The 13,968-nt window shown below is 42.4% G+C and overlaps 2 protein-coding genes across 5 annotated transcripts in view; both read left to right on the top strand.

The window, feature by feature from the left end:
* Positions 1-7,842, top strand: part of itsn2b (intersectin 2b) — a 51,551-nt gene extending 43,709 nt beyond the window's left edge. For all 3 annotated transcript variants that reach the window (XM_083760050.1, XM_083760048.1, XM_083760049.1), the window contains 10 exons: positions 370-468; positions 1,108-1,191; positions 1,417-1,500; positions 2,205-2,267; positions 2,922-3,071; positions 3,244-3,362; positions 3,629-3,711; positions 3,853-3,936; positions 4,870-5,043; positions 5,981-7,842. In XM_083760050.1, the coding sequence (XP_083616176.1) occupies positions 370-468; positions 1,108-1,191; positions 1,417-1,500; positions 2,205-2,267; positions 2,922-3,071; positions 3,244-3,362; positions 3,629-3,711; positions 3,853-3,936; positions 4,870-5,043; positions 5,981-6,129 (1,089 nt within the window). In that variant the 3' untranslated portion in view covers positions 6,130-7,842. The remainder of the gene's footprint in view (positions 1-369; positions 469-1,107; positions 1,192-1,416; positions 1,501-2,204; positions 2,268-2,921; positions 3,072-3,243; positions 3,363-3,628; positions 3,712-3,852; positions 3,937-4,869; positions 5,044-5,980) is intronic.
* Positions 7,843-8,997: 1,155 nt separating this feature from the next.
* LOC310855119 (protein eva-1 homolog A-like) lies at positions 8,998-13,968 on the top strand. Of its 2 annotated transcripts, XR_014568961.1 has the most exons (5): positions 8,998-9,229; positions 10,099-10,182; positions 10,763-11,119; positions 12,275-13,432; positions 13,869-13,968. XR_014568961.1 is itself a non-coding variant. In XM_083760010.1 (4 exons), the coding sequence occupies exons 2-4, from the start codon at positions 10,110-10,112 to the stop codon at positions 12,388-12,390; spliced, it is 546 nt and encodes a 181-aa protein (XP_083616136.1). In that variant the 5' UTR covers positions 8,998-9,229; positions 10,099-10,109; the 3' UTR covers positions 12,391-13,436. The 2 variants fall into 2 exon arrangements, 1 of the variants encoding a protein (XP_083616136.1); XM_083760010.1 differs by lacking the exon at positions 13,869-13,968 and having other exon boundaries at positions 12,275-13,436.

Here is a 13,968-nt window from a genome sequence, read left to right as displayed (position 1 = left end):
AAAATGTCAAGTCGCTCTTCGATTTTTCAAAAATAGCAGACCTACAAGCTCGTATCGCGCCACTCGGTGGCGCGATATGAGCTTGTAGATCTGCTATTTTTCAATAGATAAAGCATAACATGATGCTGACACCAAAATGGGTGCCCGGTCAGAATGGGTTAAAACCCCCCGAATAATAACAAAATCACACAATAGACAGCACAGAATATATAGGACCTTACCCTTGACAGATGGCGTTAATTAGAAATATTAAATAATACACCATGTACTTTTAAATGATGATATTAAAATAAATCATGTTTAACTTGTGTGGCAGTTGCTACAAAGTTTAAGGAGTTGTTGAAGGAGTTGTTTGTTGTTTTTCATCAGAAAATTGCTACAGACTACAGATGTAAAGGAATGCCTCTGTCGAGTTTCCTGTTGAAGCCCATGCAGAGGATCACACGCTACCCACTGCACCTCAAACATGTAAGGGAACACGCTATGAACGCTACATAAACATGTTGAGATAGCATGCTAGGAATTCATTGTACATAAAACATGTAACTAACCACTGCACATCAAACTCAAGATAACACACTGCCAAACGTGTTGACAATAACATTGTTATTATTATTATTATTATTATTTTTTTTAAGATATTTTTTTGCGGCTTACGCCTTTTTTTTATTGATTTTTGAAGGGACAGACAGTAGGCTGACAGGAAACGGGAGAGAGATGGGGGGATGACATGCAGTAAAGGCCGTGTCGGGTCCGGGAGTCGAACCCGCGGCACACTGCGACTGGATTACCAGTCCGGTGCCCAGACCGTTACGCTACGGCCTGGGCCCACATTGTTATTATTAGGACATTATATTATACAATCGTTATTGTTATTACCGTAATTATTAATCATTATTATTATTGTTGTTTTTGTATTTCCATTTTGTTATTATACTGTGAGTGTGTAAACAAAGGAAAAAATCTACCTGAATATAAGTTTTGATGTATTAAGATACACAAAGAAGGGGTAGGACTCGATATGTTTCCTACTCCTTTTTCGAACATTTAACATGTTCGTAATAAATAAATAAATGAAAAATGGAATGTGTGCGTGTGTGTACGCAGATTCTGGAGAGTACAGCAGAAGGCCATGTGGACAGAGGGTCTCTGAAGGAGGCTTTGGAACGAGCAGAGGAGCTCTGTCAGCAGGTTAATTTGGTTTTCATGTTTCATTCGATTTCTTTAATTCACTCATGTACAGCATCGAGCAGGTGGTGTTCATAAAGTATTAACTGTGTTGACCAGGTGGTGTTCATAAAGTATTAACTGTGTTGACCAGGTGGTGTTCATAAAGTATTAACTGTGTTGACCAGGTGGTGTTCATAAAGTATTAACTGTGTTGACCAGGTGCTGTTCATTAACTGTGTTGACCAGGTGAATGAAGGCGTGAGAGAGAAGGAGAACTCGGACAGATTGGAGTGGATTCAGTCTCATGTTCAGTGTGAAGGAATCACTGAGGTACAACCCACAGAATCTTCTTACATGGTTTATTATCCTTACATGTTTTTAATCGACAGATTAAGGCCCTTTGCGCAACAAGTTTGGTCAGAAGAAATCACGTTTATGAAATAAATATGAGCTCATATTTCGTCAGCCAAGACACCAAATCGTTTTTGAGATAGATATATTATTGTCACTAAATTGTCATTGGTCTATATATTGTACAATTTAATCGGGCGTTGATACCATAGAGGATTAAAAGGATAGAGACTGAACTGTCGCGAAGCTCCGCCCCCTCCGCTATTCATGTCAGTGGAAGTTGCTCAGTGGCGTTTTGAAGCACCCGGAAGGCTGCCGGAAGGACCGTCTATTTCCGCATTTTTCGCTGATTCAGCATTTGGGCACCAAATTTTGGTTAGCTATTGAAGAAGCAGATCTACAAGCTTTTTCTTTTTAATCGTGAAAATGTGGCGCAAATCTTTGAATGTATATTCTTTCAGAGCGAACTGATGGGTTCCTGGAACACCGTATTTTCAGATGGGGGTCGGCGGGCCAATTACAAATAACCTTGGGGGTCCTCGACATGAAAATGATTGAGAACCACTGACACAGAAACATGGGGTTTTCCATAAAACAGTCAGGATTTAGAAGGCATTAGTAGAAGCGTCCTCTGCAGGTCTAAATGTGACCATTACTCAACCATACTCTCTGTCTCTCAACAGAAAGTGATCTTTAACTCTCTGACCAACTGTCTGGGTCCCAGGAAGCTGCTGCATAGCGGGAAGGTGAGAACTAGGATGATGTGTTTGAGATGCATCACCTACTAGACAACGGATACAGACTGTACATCGTAAAAGCTAGTTTTTATATATATATATATATATTTTTTTTTTTACCCGTTTTGGGCGGGAATCCCTTTTGGTGTTTTAAGCATTATGTTGTACTTTAGCTGTTGAAAAATAGGGGTCCTTGACATGAAAAGGTTTGAGAACGACTGACACAGAAACATGGGGTTTTTCAGAAAACTGTCAAGATTTAGAAGGCATTTATAGAATCGTCCTCGGGTCTAAATGGGTTAAATCAAGCTGGTCTACACACGGGCCTCCAGTTTTCCCTCAACACCAAATTTCTCCGCTGATAATACCCCGATAAAAGTCCATGATGTGTCCGTGAACTTGTCGATCTGCTAAGCCTATTTCTGCAGAATGTTTTTTCCATTTAGGATAATTCCAGAATAGCTATGCTAGGGTTCATGTGGTTGACATACATGTTAACTACCTGTATATTCTGATGGCAACCATTGCTGTAGCTTGTTTGTACAGTAGCAAGTGTATCCCCATCGCTCCAGCTCTTTAGTAAACATGATATGAATGAATTGTAATCAAAGATGATGGTTAGTTGCAGCTGTAATATATAATGGTGTTGTTTCTGTGTGGCAGATGTACAAAGCAAAGAGCAACAAGGAGCTGTGGGTGTTTCTCTTCAATGACTTCCTGCTGTTGACCCACGCTGCTAAACAGTTCAGCTCCTCTGGACCAGATAAACTGTTCAGCAACAAAAACAACACGCAGCTGAAGATGTACAAACCGGTGAGATGCATGCACGCACGCACGCACACACACACACACACACACACACACACACAATAGACACAACAACCTCACATCTGATCAAACTGACACACTGAGTTTAGTTAATGATGAAATTAATTCTCCAGTAACATCTTCGGTCTGTCTGTCTGTCTGTCTGTCTGTCTGTCAGCCTGTGTTTGTTAATGAGGTGTTGGTGAAGCTTCCAGATCCATCCAGTGATGATCCTGTGTTCCACATCTCTCATATCGACAGAGTTTATATTCTGAAGACTGACAACATCAATGAAAGGTACACACACACACACACACAATAACAGCAGTACCAGTTGTTCTGAAGACTGACAACATCAATGAAAGGTACACACACACACACACACACACACACACACACACAATAACAGCAGTACCAGTTGTTCTGAAGACTGACAACATCAATGAAAGGTACACACACACACAATAACATCAGTACCAGTTGCCGCCTGCCTCACAGTTTGTCTATTAGTTAATTTAACATACTGCTGTTGTGTGTGTGCGTGTGCGCGCGTGTGTGTGTAGGACAGCGTGGGTTCAGAAGATTAAAGCTGCATCTGAAGACTTCATTGAAATGGAAAAGAAGAAAAGAGAGAAGGCTTATCAAGGTAGGTTTACACACACACACACACACACACACACACTGGTGTCTTACAGTGTTGTCGAACTGACTACATTCCTACAGTATAGTGATGTTGTAGGCTAGGTTTATAAAGAATGGAACTGTGTGTGTGTGTGTGTGTGTGCAGCTCGCTCAATGAAGGCCAGTGGAATTGGAAGACTTCTAGTCACCATCTTGGAGGCGACTGAACTCAAGGCTTGTAAACCAAACGGTGAGCTTTGGAAAATCTTCAACCTGCTGTTTGATCCACATTAGAGATGCGCATATCGCGGTTTTAGCCGCATTTGCCGCCTACTTTGGCCATGTCGGTAAAGTCATGTGACACACACCAGATTGGACACACTAGGGGCCTTATCTTGCTTCAGTGATGTAAATAGGTTTGCAATGTAATGTAGTCCCGGGATGCAGGGATGGTCTTTTAGATGAGTCCCAGGGACACTTTATGAGTCCCACTTCAACGACTTTAGGAGTCATATTTTGCCATTTACAAATTGCAGCATTTAACTCCCATTTCATTTTATAATGTGGTTATATTCATGTGGAAAACAGAAGAAGAAATGATTATTGTAACTAAAGCTAGCAAAATAAACTAGAATAAAAAACAGTACGGTAGTGCATCCCGTGGATGCAGAGGTCGATCTATGCAACTTGCCGATCTACATCACCACGTTGTGACCTTGTAGATTGGCTATTTGAACAATTAAAAAAAAAAAAAAAACGCAAAGAAGTTTAGGGATAAGGTGTGTAAGGCACTGGCGAAGATTGGGCCCTAGAAGATGTACCACAGTCTTTATTGTAGTTACCTCTGTCTGTCTGTAGAGGGAGACAACGGACACAAAACGTGCAGGTTGTAGCTTTAAAGGTTTTATGACATTCATTTTCATTTATTTTTCTTTTTTCTTTTAGGTTTTATGACCTCAATTACACCCATAAATGCTTAAACGTGTAGCTAAGTTAGACAGAAGTGAACATTTCAAGCCTGTTTTCTCAACTCGCTGTTTTCTGCAAGTCATTACTCTATAAGCCATATCTCCAAAACCGGTGGTTTTGTGGTTGTATGGTTGGTCACATGTTATGCATTCATCATGTGCTGTGTTGTATTGTGTGTGTTTGTGTGTGTGTGTGTGTGTGTGTGTGTGTGTAGGTAAGAGTAACCCGTACTGTGAGGTGACGATGGGAGCTCAGATCTTCACCTCCAGAACGCTCAACGACACCCTGAACCCCAAATGGAACTTCAACTGTCAGTTCCACATCAAGGACGTGTACCAGGACGTCCTCTGCATCACCATCTTCGAGAGAGACCAGTTCTCCCCTGACGGTCAGTTAAAGCCCATTCTGGGGGGCGGGAACCCCTTTTGGTGTTTTTAAGCATCATGTTTTACTTTAGCTATTGAAAAATAGCAGATCTACAAGCTCATAGCGCGGCACAGAGTGCCGCGAACATTTATATTCAAAGATTTGCGACTCATTTTCACGGGTTTAATAGCTAAAGTCAAATAACGAAGGACCATGTAAAATAGCTCGAACTAGTGCTGGTTGTCTAGGTTAGAACCTGCTGCAGTGGCGTCCGGTGGGAAGCTAACCGGAATGCCGGAATCTCTGCCACAACCATGTCCGGGTGGTAAAGTGAAATATCCTGTCTCGTACGGAAAGCTCTGAAGTCTCTCACGACGAGGACCATAGCCTGTTCCGCCCCTCAACCTCTTCGGGTTATTCTTGTATAAGGTTTTACTGGATGCGTGTCATGATGATGAAGAAGCCAGCCCGCTGCGTACGTATGGCCATGACGATCCCACGCCTGTATATCCAATATATGAGGTTTCTACATTGACCTGATGTCGGCACCAGATAGCTCCGTTATCTCCATAATATATGGAGAGGTGAAAGCCGTTCGTTATACAGCCACCAATGGTTAAAGTGGTTCAAAGCTAAGGTGACGCAGATGCATTCCAAGTCTTGGGGTTAATCCATTCTGAACGGGAACCCATTTTGGTGTCAGCATCATGTTATGCTTTAGCTATTTAAAAATAGCAGATCTACAAGCTCATATCGCGCCACCGAGTGGCGCGATACGAGCTTGTAGGTCTGCTATTTTTTTTTAAATCGAAGAACGACTGACATTTTTTTAAATCTGATCTCAGGTCAGAATGGGTCAATCAGACCAGTGTGTGTCCAGTGGAAACCTCGTATGAATCTGATCTCAGGTCAGAATGGGGTTAAATCATTCTCTTGTGATCTCCTCCCTCTCTCCTCAGAGTTCCTGGGTCGTACGGAGGTTCCCGTGGCGACCATAAAGAAGGAGCTGGAGAACAAGGGCGCGGCGACGCGGCGTCTCCTCCTCCACGAGGTTCCGACGGGCGAGGTGTGGGTGCGCCTCGACCTGCAGCTCTTTAACGGCAAATAACCTAAGACATGCTCCTAATGCACACACACACAGGAGGCCGTTGCTAGCTATGTTTCACCAGTTTCAATTGAAACGGGGACTCCGAGCTACGACTGACTGCCAGGCGTCATTCAACCCCCCCAACCACCCTTGGCCCTCTCTCTCTCGCTCACTCACTCGCTGCCTTGCTCTCTCCCACGGTGTTAAAGTTATACCTATGTCCTGTTGATAACCTGGGTAAAAATGTGCAGCATTGGGAGGTAAACGGGAGACACTTTATTGTGAAGGGACGACACGGCAGGATGAGAAGAGAGGTGTCGGTGTTCGGCGTGAGTAATGGCTGTGAGCGATATTGAACAGTCGAAACTATGTGTCAACGGAATCATTAGGTGTATATGGGGGCCTCATTTGGTCATGAAACGGGCCTCCAGATTCCTACGGCTGTTTGCTCTTAAAAGGGATGCTTGAGTGCTGATCTATAGGACCAGCCTTCACATAGGAAGGATCAGAGTGTGGCTTTGTATCTCTGGAGCCCCTGGACGTGTCGCAGAAACCATTTGATTTCTGATGGCTCCTTTTGGTGATTTAAAATGAAAGAATATATGTAAATGAGCTCTGGGTGGAAAGACTTATGTTTGTATTTTGGACGCAAGGCTGAAACATTTAATGACCCCCGTCTTGACTGTCCAAAGACACGTGTAAATTCTGTTTTGGGGTGTTTTTGCTAAGCAAGCTGTCAAAAGGTTTAGATATAAATGTATTATGTTAGATGTGTTCCACATCCAATGCACAACATTATTTTCCATACTGTTCTGTGTGGTTCAACAAACAGGTCCTCACTAGCAACAGTAATTCTGTCACTTTTTCTTCCTCATTCCATTTTCATCACCTTTTGTTTTATTTGCCAATCCCACTGAAGCAACATTAGTTCTCCTTTCAACACCAAGTGTGTGTGCAGTTTTCTCTGGTGTGTATTACATCCTGAGCACCACCAAGTGCTCTTAGTGGTAAAAGGTGTTTAATTTATATTTTAATTTATGTTCTTTTTTTGTTTTTTTGTATACTTTTTGTTTGAGACGTCCTTCTGTGTCTCCTGTGGAATTGTTGTAACAGTATGCTTGCCCAAGAAATCATTGGCTTATCCTTCCATATATAAGGGTAATAGTGTCTTATGCGATTATCGGAACTGAAAGTGGTCGAGGCTGCTAGTAATCTGTTGTGCCTGCTGTCTTTTCCCCAACACTAAACCTCTACAGGACGGAACTAGTAACACTCTTTTGTTTTGGGGTTTAGATAAGTGTAACTTGTGTTTCAGGGTTGAATAACTAGTTACTTTTCTGTTTCTGGGTTTAGTATCTTATCTCTTCTGTTTCATGGTTTGGGTCTAAATCTATTCTTTTTGTATATTTAAAATTGTTTGTTTGTTTTTTGTGGACCATGTGTGGAAAAACTCTGGTCTGTTTTCTTGTACCTATGGGGGCGGGGGTTAAGTGTCATTTATTGTATTTTTTCTTGTGACCTGTATTGACTACTGTGCTGAGTTTAGGCTCAATCTAATGCTGCCTGTTCATAGCTAGTCAGCATGAACGCTACCTAATGTGCTGAGTGTACTTTGATCTCTACAGGGCACTCAATCAATCAGGGTTTCTTAAATCTAATTAAAAGATATTAAAAGTGACCAGCTTCTGAAATGTGAGTATTCTATACTAAATAAAGTTATAAGGCAATCGTTCACTTAGGCTACATCATTTTCACTGTTTCTTGTTTTGAACACAATATTCATTATTTCGAGACCATGATTGTTGACTGATTTCTCGTTCTCAGTTTGGATTGAACTGCAAATCCTGTATCCAACACAACATACTCTTCCACCTGCTATACCCTATTATGTTCACCAGATTGCACACAGTAAAACCCTTAGTGTTAATCAAACTCCAGAAGTAGAACCTTCCATTTGTACACATTGGAGTTTTAAATCAGTGCACTCAGGTTTCATACCGTCTGCAGACTCTGCACTCAGCTTTCCTACTGTCCCACAGTGTGTCCTACAGTGTCCCTACTGTCTGGCCCTCTTGCACTCAGCTTTCCTAATATTAGCGGTCTCTCAAACACTGTTTATCTCCGCTTTCCTAATGTCTGTGTGTCCTACACCACTGCCAAGCTTCCCTACTCTCTCTCTCCTGCAATGTCTTTCAGTTTTCCTACCTACTGTTTGTCTGTCCTCCCTCTCACCTTGCCCACTGTCCCTCTGTCTCTCCTACACTGTCTTCCAGCTTTCCCACTGATGGAATAAGTGAAGAGGGAGGGAAAGTGAGATGGTGGATGGCGAGAGGGCGAGTTCCTGTTGAGGCAGTCATGTGTATGATTCAATTAGCAGCATGAACACATGTCTTATATAACACACATTATACAGACTCGGCTCTCCTATCTGCAAAATAATACTCCATATACTCTGAGATACAGAGACGGGGGGGGAAAGCGAGGGGCTGACTGACATGCTCTTATTGCTTTTGGCAACGCACGAGGAACGGAGGCTTCTCCTTGAGGTCTCTCTCCCTAGTCCCTACATAGTCTCATTATTCATACATGTTTTTTAGCCCTCTCTGGGTGTGTGCATGACTGTTGTGAAAGTGTTTTTTACATTGTAAACTAAAGAGAAACTTATAGATAAATATATCGGAGAGAGTGACAGGTTAAATCAGAAGAGAACAAGACGGTGAAAGAGTGGCAGAGACGGACAGAACAGATAAAAAAAGAAACGGTGACCGAAATAGAGATCCCTTGGGGCTTAACCCCCCCCCCCCCCCCCTTCTCTGCCTCTTACACACTCTGTCTTACACTCTCTCTCTCTCTCACTCACTCTCTCTCTCGCCAACCTGGAAAGCTGAAAGGAAAAGTCCACTGGCGAAAATCATCCCTCTACTGCCAAGACAAAGGGGGGAGAAAAAGATAATAAACGTCAGAACGACTGTGAACAATGTAATTTTTGTCAGAATGAAAGGGGTACATAAATGCTACTGTTCTTGCACATCACTGTCCACATGGAGACAAACCGTGGAATATACAACTGAAAGGGGTGAGGAAAGGAGCAGAGAGGAGAGACAAAGATCACCATGGAAATGTGAGTATGACCAGTGTTTATCTAATTGTGTGAAGACGATTATGCTGATGTGGAAAGTGAAATATGAAGTTTAGGCCTATACAGTGTGTTAAAATACGATGGCATGTACCTAACTGTGTTGTGTTTAAACATGATAGTCAAATAAATAGACAAACACTGAAACCATCTTTCTGTCTTCCATACATTCTTTCTAGAACCCTTTTCTGTTTTCCTTTAAATCATTTCTGCCTTATATGTTTTATATGTACCCTACACTTGGTTTATCTCTTTCTCCGCTTTTCTCTCTTTCTCCATAGAGGTAACGTTAAGCCTGATTCATACTGGGTTGCGTGCCGATTTCTCACCCAAACAATCTCAGATCTATAGCTTGTAGATTGGCTATTTTCGATACGCAACACGATGTGCGACTGAGTTTAAATCAGCCATAGTGTCACCCTGCATTAGACTCACTCACTCATTCTCTATGCAACCTTTTTCAGTTCAAGGACCCCCTGTTCATTTAACTCTGTGAGTGTACACACTCACAATTATAGATCTGTGAGGGTCCATTTGGTTCATAAATATCAATGATTTGGTCTAAAGGACCCCAGGTGGCCCTTTAGACCCCACATTGAAAATCAGTGTGCTCTAAAAGCACAGGCACACACACAACCTGGACATATCACATGAGAGAGAGAGAGAGAGAGAGAATCATTCAACATATTGATGAAATGCATAATTGAACGACATTTTGCCACTGGTTTACTATAATCTAGAACTACTAGTTAAAAGAATGCTACAAATACTACAATACTAAAATCCATGTGATGTGATGTATGGCCTGACATTTGCAAATATAATCAGGATATGAACGCTCCATGCGCCTACAGGAAACCCAAATATGGACGTGAAGGTGGTTTCACAGGAGATGGCATCGCTTAGCAACATGCTGGTAGCTTACACCTTTATTGCAGGTCAGTCCTCGTGTGTGTGTGTGTGTGTGTGTGTGTGTGTGTGTGTGTGTGTGTGCACGCGTTTAACTGCACACAGAGTCGGAGGTTTGATTTCCACTGATCACAGACTGTGAATGAACGCATTGTCCTCTAATCTAATGGATGGACGTGCGTCCATTAATAGGAAGATAGGACTCACACACTTAATTGAATGGCCCAAACCAAACCCCGGTGTTATTCCACCGCAGTTAACCAACCCGTATATGGTGACTTTTCATGTAGCCACCATAACAGTTACTTTTGTGAGTCCTATATCTTCCTGTATTACTATGTTTGTTTGTTCTTCCATCCGTACATTAAAAGGTTTTTGGTGTGCACATGTTTTCTGCGCACACTTTAATGGATGTGAGTAGAGTGCAGTAGCCTGGTTAATAAACCAGATTCGGTCTGGTTTATTAACCAGGCTAAGAGTGCAGTGCATTCACTCTGTCTGTCTGTCTGTCTGTCTGTCTGTCTGTCTGTCTGTCTGTCTGTCTGTCTGTCTGTCTGTCTGTCTGTCACTCACTCACACTCTCTCTCTCTCCCCCCCCCACCTCCTCAGACCACCCAGAGAGGACAGCGTTGGTGTTTCTAGGCGGGGTGTGTGTCGGCCTGCTTGTCACCCTCTGTTCCGTCGTCTTCCAAATACACTGCCGCGCTGACCTCCGCCACGGAGGCCTGCACCGTCAGCACCACCACCATGGCGACCATCACCATGTTGACAGGCCCTGTAGTAGACGTCGGCTCCACTCATGTCTCCGGCATCCTGAGGCTGCTGGGAAAACAGACCAAGAAGATGACACGGTTGCAGTAGTAGACACTGGAGCGCACGGCCAATCGGAAGGGTGGGATGATATGACGTCACAGCTGACTGCACAACGACAGAGAGGCGCTGAGAGAAATCTGCGGCACGCTGAGGGTAAAACATGCACATGCCGCACACGCGCACACACACACACACACACACACACACACACACACACGTGAGCCTCACAGAGGGTAAAACACATGCACATGCCATGCAGACGCACGCACGCACGTGCACACACACTAACACACATGCCTGGCCCACTGTATACAGTGCATCTGTTCATGCATATTGTTTCATTTTGTAGGTGCTCGGTAGCAAGATAGGTGGGAGGAATTAATTGACTAAATTGGGACAAATAAATGGCTATCAATATTGGCAATAAAGATAAACTCAAAACGTGTAGTTTTTAAATGTTCTAAAAGTAGTTTGAGATTTTAGTTTAGTTAGTTTTGGTCCCATCTTCTTGTTCTCTTCATCATCTCCTCTAATTCTCTTTCCCTCTCCATGCCTAACATGAATCCTTCCTCACGTGTTCCCCATAATAACAACTTTAATAATAAATGATGCTAATTATTATAATGATAACAGAAGCGTTCATGTGTTAACCTCCTAGACAGTTGTTCTCTGAATGCAGTCCATTATGTTAAGTAATGTGTGTAATTGGATAGTACAGTACATGATTGGCACAAATAATGATAATTTTTCACGGTGCTGTTATAGCATAATGATGGTTGTTTTTTTGTTTACCTACTGTCCAGTTTTTATTAGACTCAGCTAAGTACAACCCTCCCCACTGCGGGAACCCCTTTTGGTGCTTTAAGCATTATGTTATACTTTGTTACTTATACTTATAAAATGTGGCGCAAATCTTTGAATATATATTCTTTCAGAGCGAACATTTTCAACTTAAATCTTTGCACTGGAACAACATTTTCAGATGGGGGTCAGCAGCCAATTACAGATAATTCTGGGGGTCCTTGACATTAAAGATGTTGAGAACCACTGATATAGAAACATAGGGTTTTCAGAAAACTGTCATGATTTAGACATTTGTAGAATCAAGCTCGGGTCTAAATGGGTTAAAGACATGCTCCAAAGTATTTTCATTCTTATCTCTCTGTGTGTGTGTGTGTGTGTGTGTGTGTGTGTGTGTGTGTGTGTGTGTGTGTGTGTGTGTGTGTGTGTGTGTGTGTGTGTGTGTGTGTGTGCGTGTGCGTGTGCGTGTGCGTGTGCGTGTGCGTGTGCGTGTGCGCGTGCGCGCAGAGCTGGAGCACAGCCAGCAGTTGGAAGAGAGGGAGAGGATTCTCCGTGAGGTCTGGATGAACGGACAATCAGATCATATCAGTACTGTTTCACGCAACCTGAACACTTACTACTGATGGATGATACAGCACATAACACCTGCATCCCCACAACATGTTTTACTACAACTACTTCATTCAATCGGGGACGTGCACACATAGACACCAAAGGGGGCTTCAGCCCCTGCCCCTTTCACCCGTCTGTAAAACAACTGCACCAGACTACGAATGCAGCATTTACTACATGGTGAAAGAAATGCAAATGCCACTTTTTTCCTTTCCATGCCATATACAGTATTGGAATTTTTTTGTTTAGAAATCCATGTCAGCTTGTATCTTGTAGATCATCTATTTTCGCTATTTTTGTCCAAAAGTGTCCTCTTATTGCGGGATTTCAGCCCCTGCCACTCTAATACTCTCTGCACATCCCTGGATTAAATGATAGTTCAACAACAAACCGAACCGAATGCACCTCTCTGTGTGAGGTCTCTCCCAGAATGCACCTCTCTGTGTGAGGTCTCTCCCAGAATGCACCTCTCTGTGTGAGGTCTCTCCCAGCCTCTACTATCCTATCCAGAGACTCTAGTCTACATTATCGTGCATGCATCAATATGTGTATCAAGAACATTTCCAAGGCCCAAACAAACCACACCAATGATTCGTCACGCAACTCCTTGCAACATGCAACCATTGCCCCCAATGGCAGTTGCAATGAGTTGCAGTGGTGTGGTTGACCTTAAAGGTGTTTTGCTGCAAGGATCGAGTTTCGACTACTAGTTGCAAGGAGTTTGGGCTTAAGACTACTTGTTCCATGTGTTAACCTAGAGACAGTTGTATGTTAAGTAGTGTGTGTACAATACATCTGAAAAGAATAGCTCTGTGTTTTATGTTCTGACCCACAATTACTGTATATTGAATATGGAAGAGAAAGGACATTTTATGAGGTTACTTTGATGCATATAATGTCACTATGTTTGTGTATGTAATGTAAAATCATGGGTTTGTCATATAAATAATGTAATAGCTTACATCAGTATATTTTAGAATAATTGCCAATTTAGAGACGTAAATTTTTTAATGTATATTGACTATAGTTTTATAATGATCAGATCCATTGTGTGTGATTTCTCTGCCTCTACAATAAAAAGCAATGTCTAAAGTTTGTTGACCAGGTGATAATCTGTGGACAGTGGTGACTGTGAACTTGACCCACCCAGACCTCAGAGAAATGCTGGATAGCCTGTATGACATTGCCATGGCCAGGCTAATGCACAGATTCTCTGGAAGATTCATTGTGACGCGTTGCAAGCTTGTAGATCTACTATTTTCACTAGCTTAAGGGTCCTGGCAAGACATCAAATTTATCTTAAGTTCCCAAACTTCTTGAGGCATGTCAAGTACTTGGATCTGTTTGTATGGTGTGGAATAGTGTGCCACCTAGTGGTCAGAGGTATGAATAGCATGTTTCTGATGCTGTTTTACACTGGGAGAAGTGGAAGCTGTGTGGTTCCTGTTAAAGGGATATTTCACCCTTTTTGCAAAGAAATATGTTTTAGAGCACTTTCCTGGGGGTCTTTATGTGTGTAATATTGTCATGTAGAGACAAGGACATACACTTAAGTGTATGTCCTTGTCTCTTCATGACAATATTATGTT

This window comes from Protomyctophum parallelum, assembly GCF_964188405.1.
Source record: "Protomyctophum parallelum genome assembly, chromosome: 2".
Taxonomy (NCBI): Eukaryota; Metazoa; Chordata; class Actinopteri; order Myctophiformes; family Myctophidae; genus Protomyctophum; species Protomyctophum parallelum.
The sequence above is the reverse complement of the archived record's forward strand: the minus strand, read 5'-3'. Positions and strand labels throughout refer to the sequence as shown.

Bases quoted from the DNA above. Each gene is read 5' to 3' on its own strand.
- LOC310855119 (XM_083760010.1), top strand. From the start codon at position 10,110: ATGGACGTGAAGGTGGTTTCACAGGAGATGGCATCGCTTAGCAACATG. The intron at 10,183-10,762 runs GTCAGTCCTCGT...CCACCTCCTCAG, and splicing joins AGCTTACACCTTTATTGCAG to ACCACCCAGAGAGGACAGCG. The intron at 11,120-12,274 runs GTAAAACATGCA...GCGTGCGCGCAG, and splicing joins AAATCTGCGGCACGCTGAGG to AGCTGGAGCACAGCCAGCAG.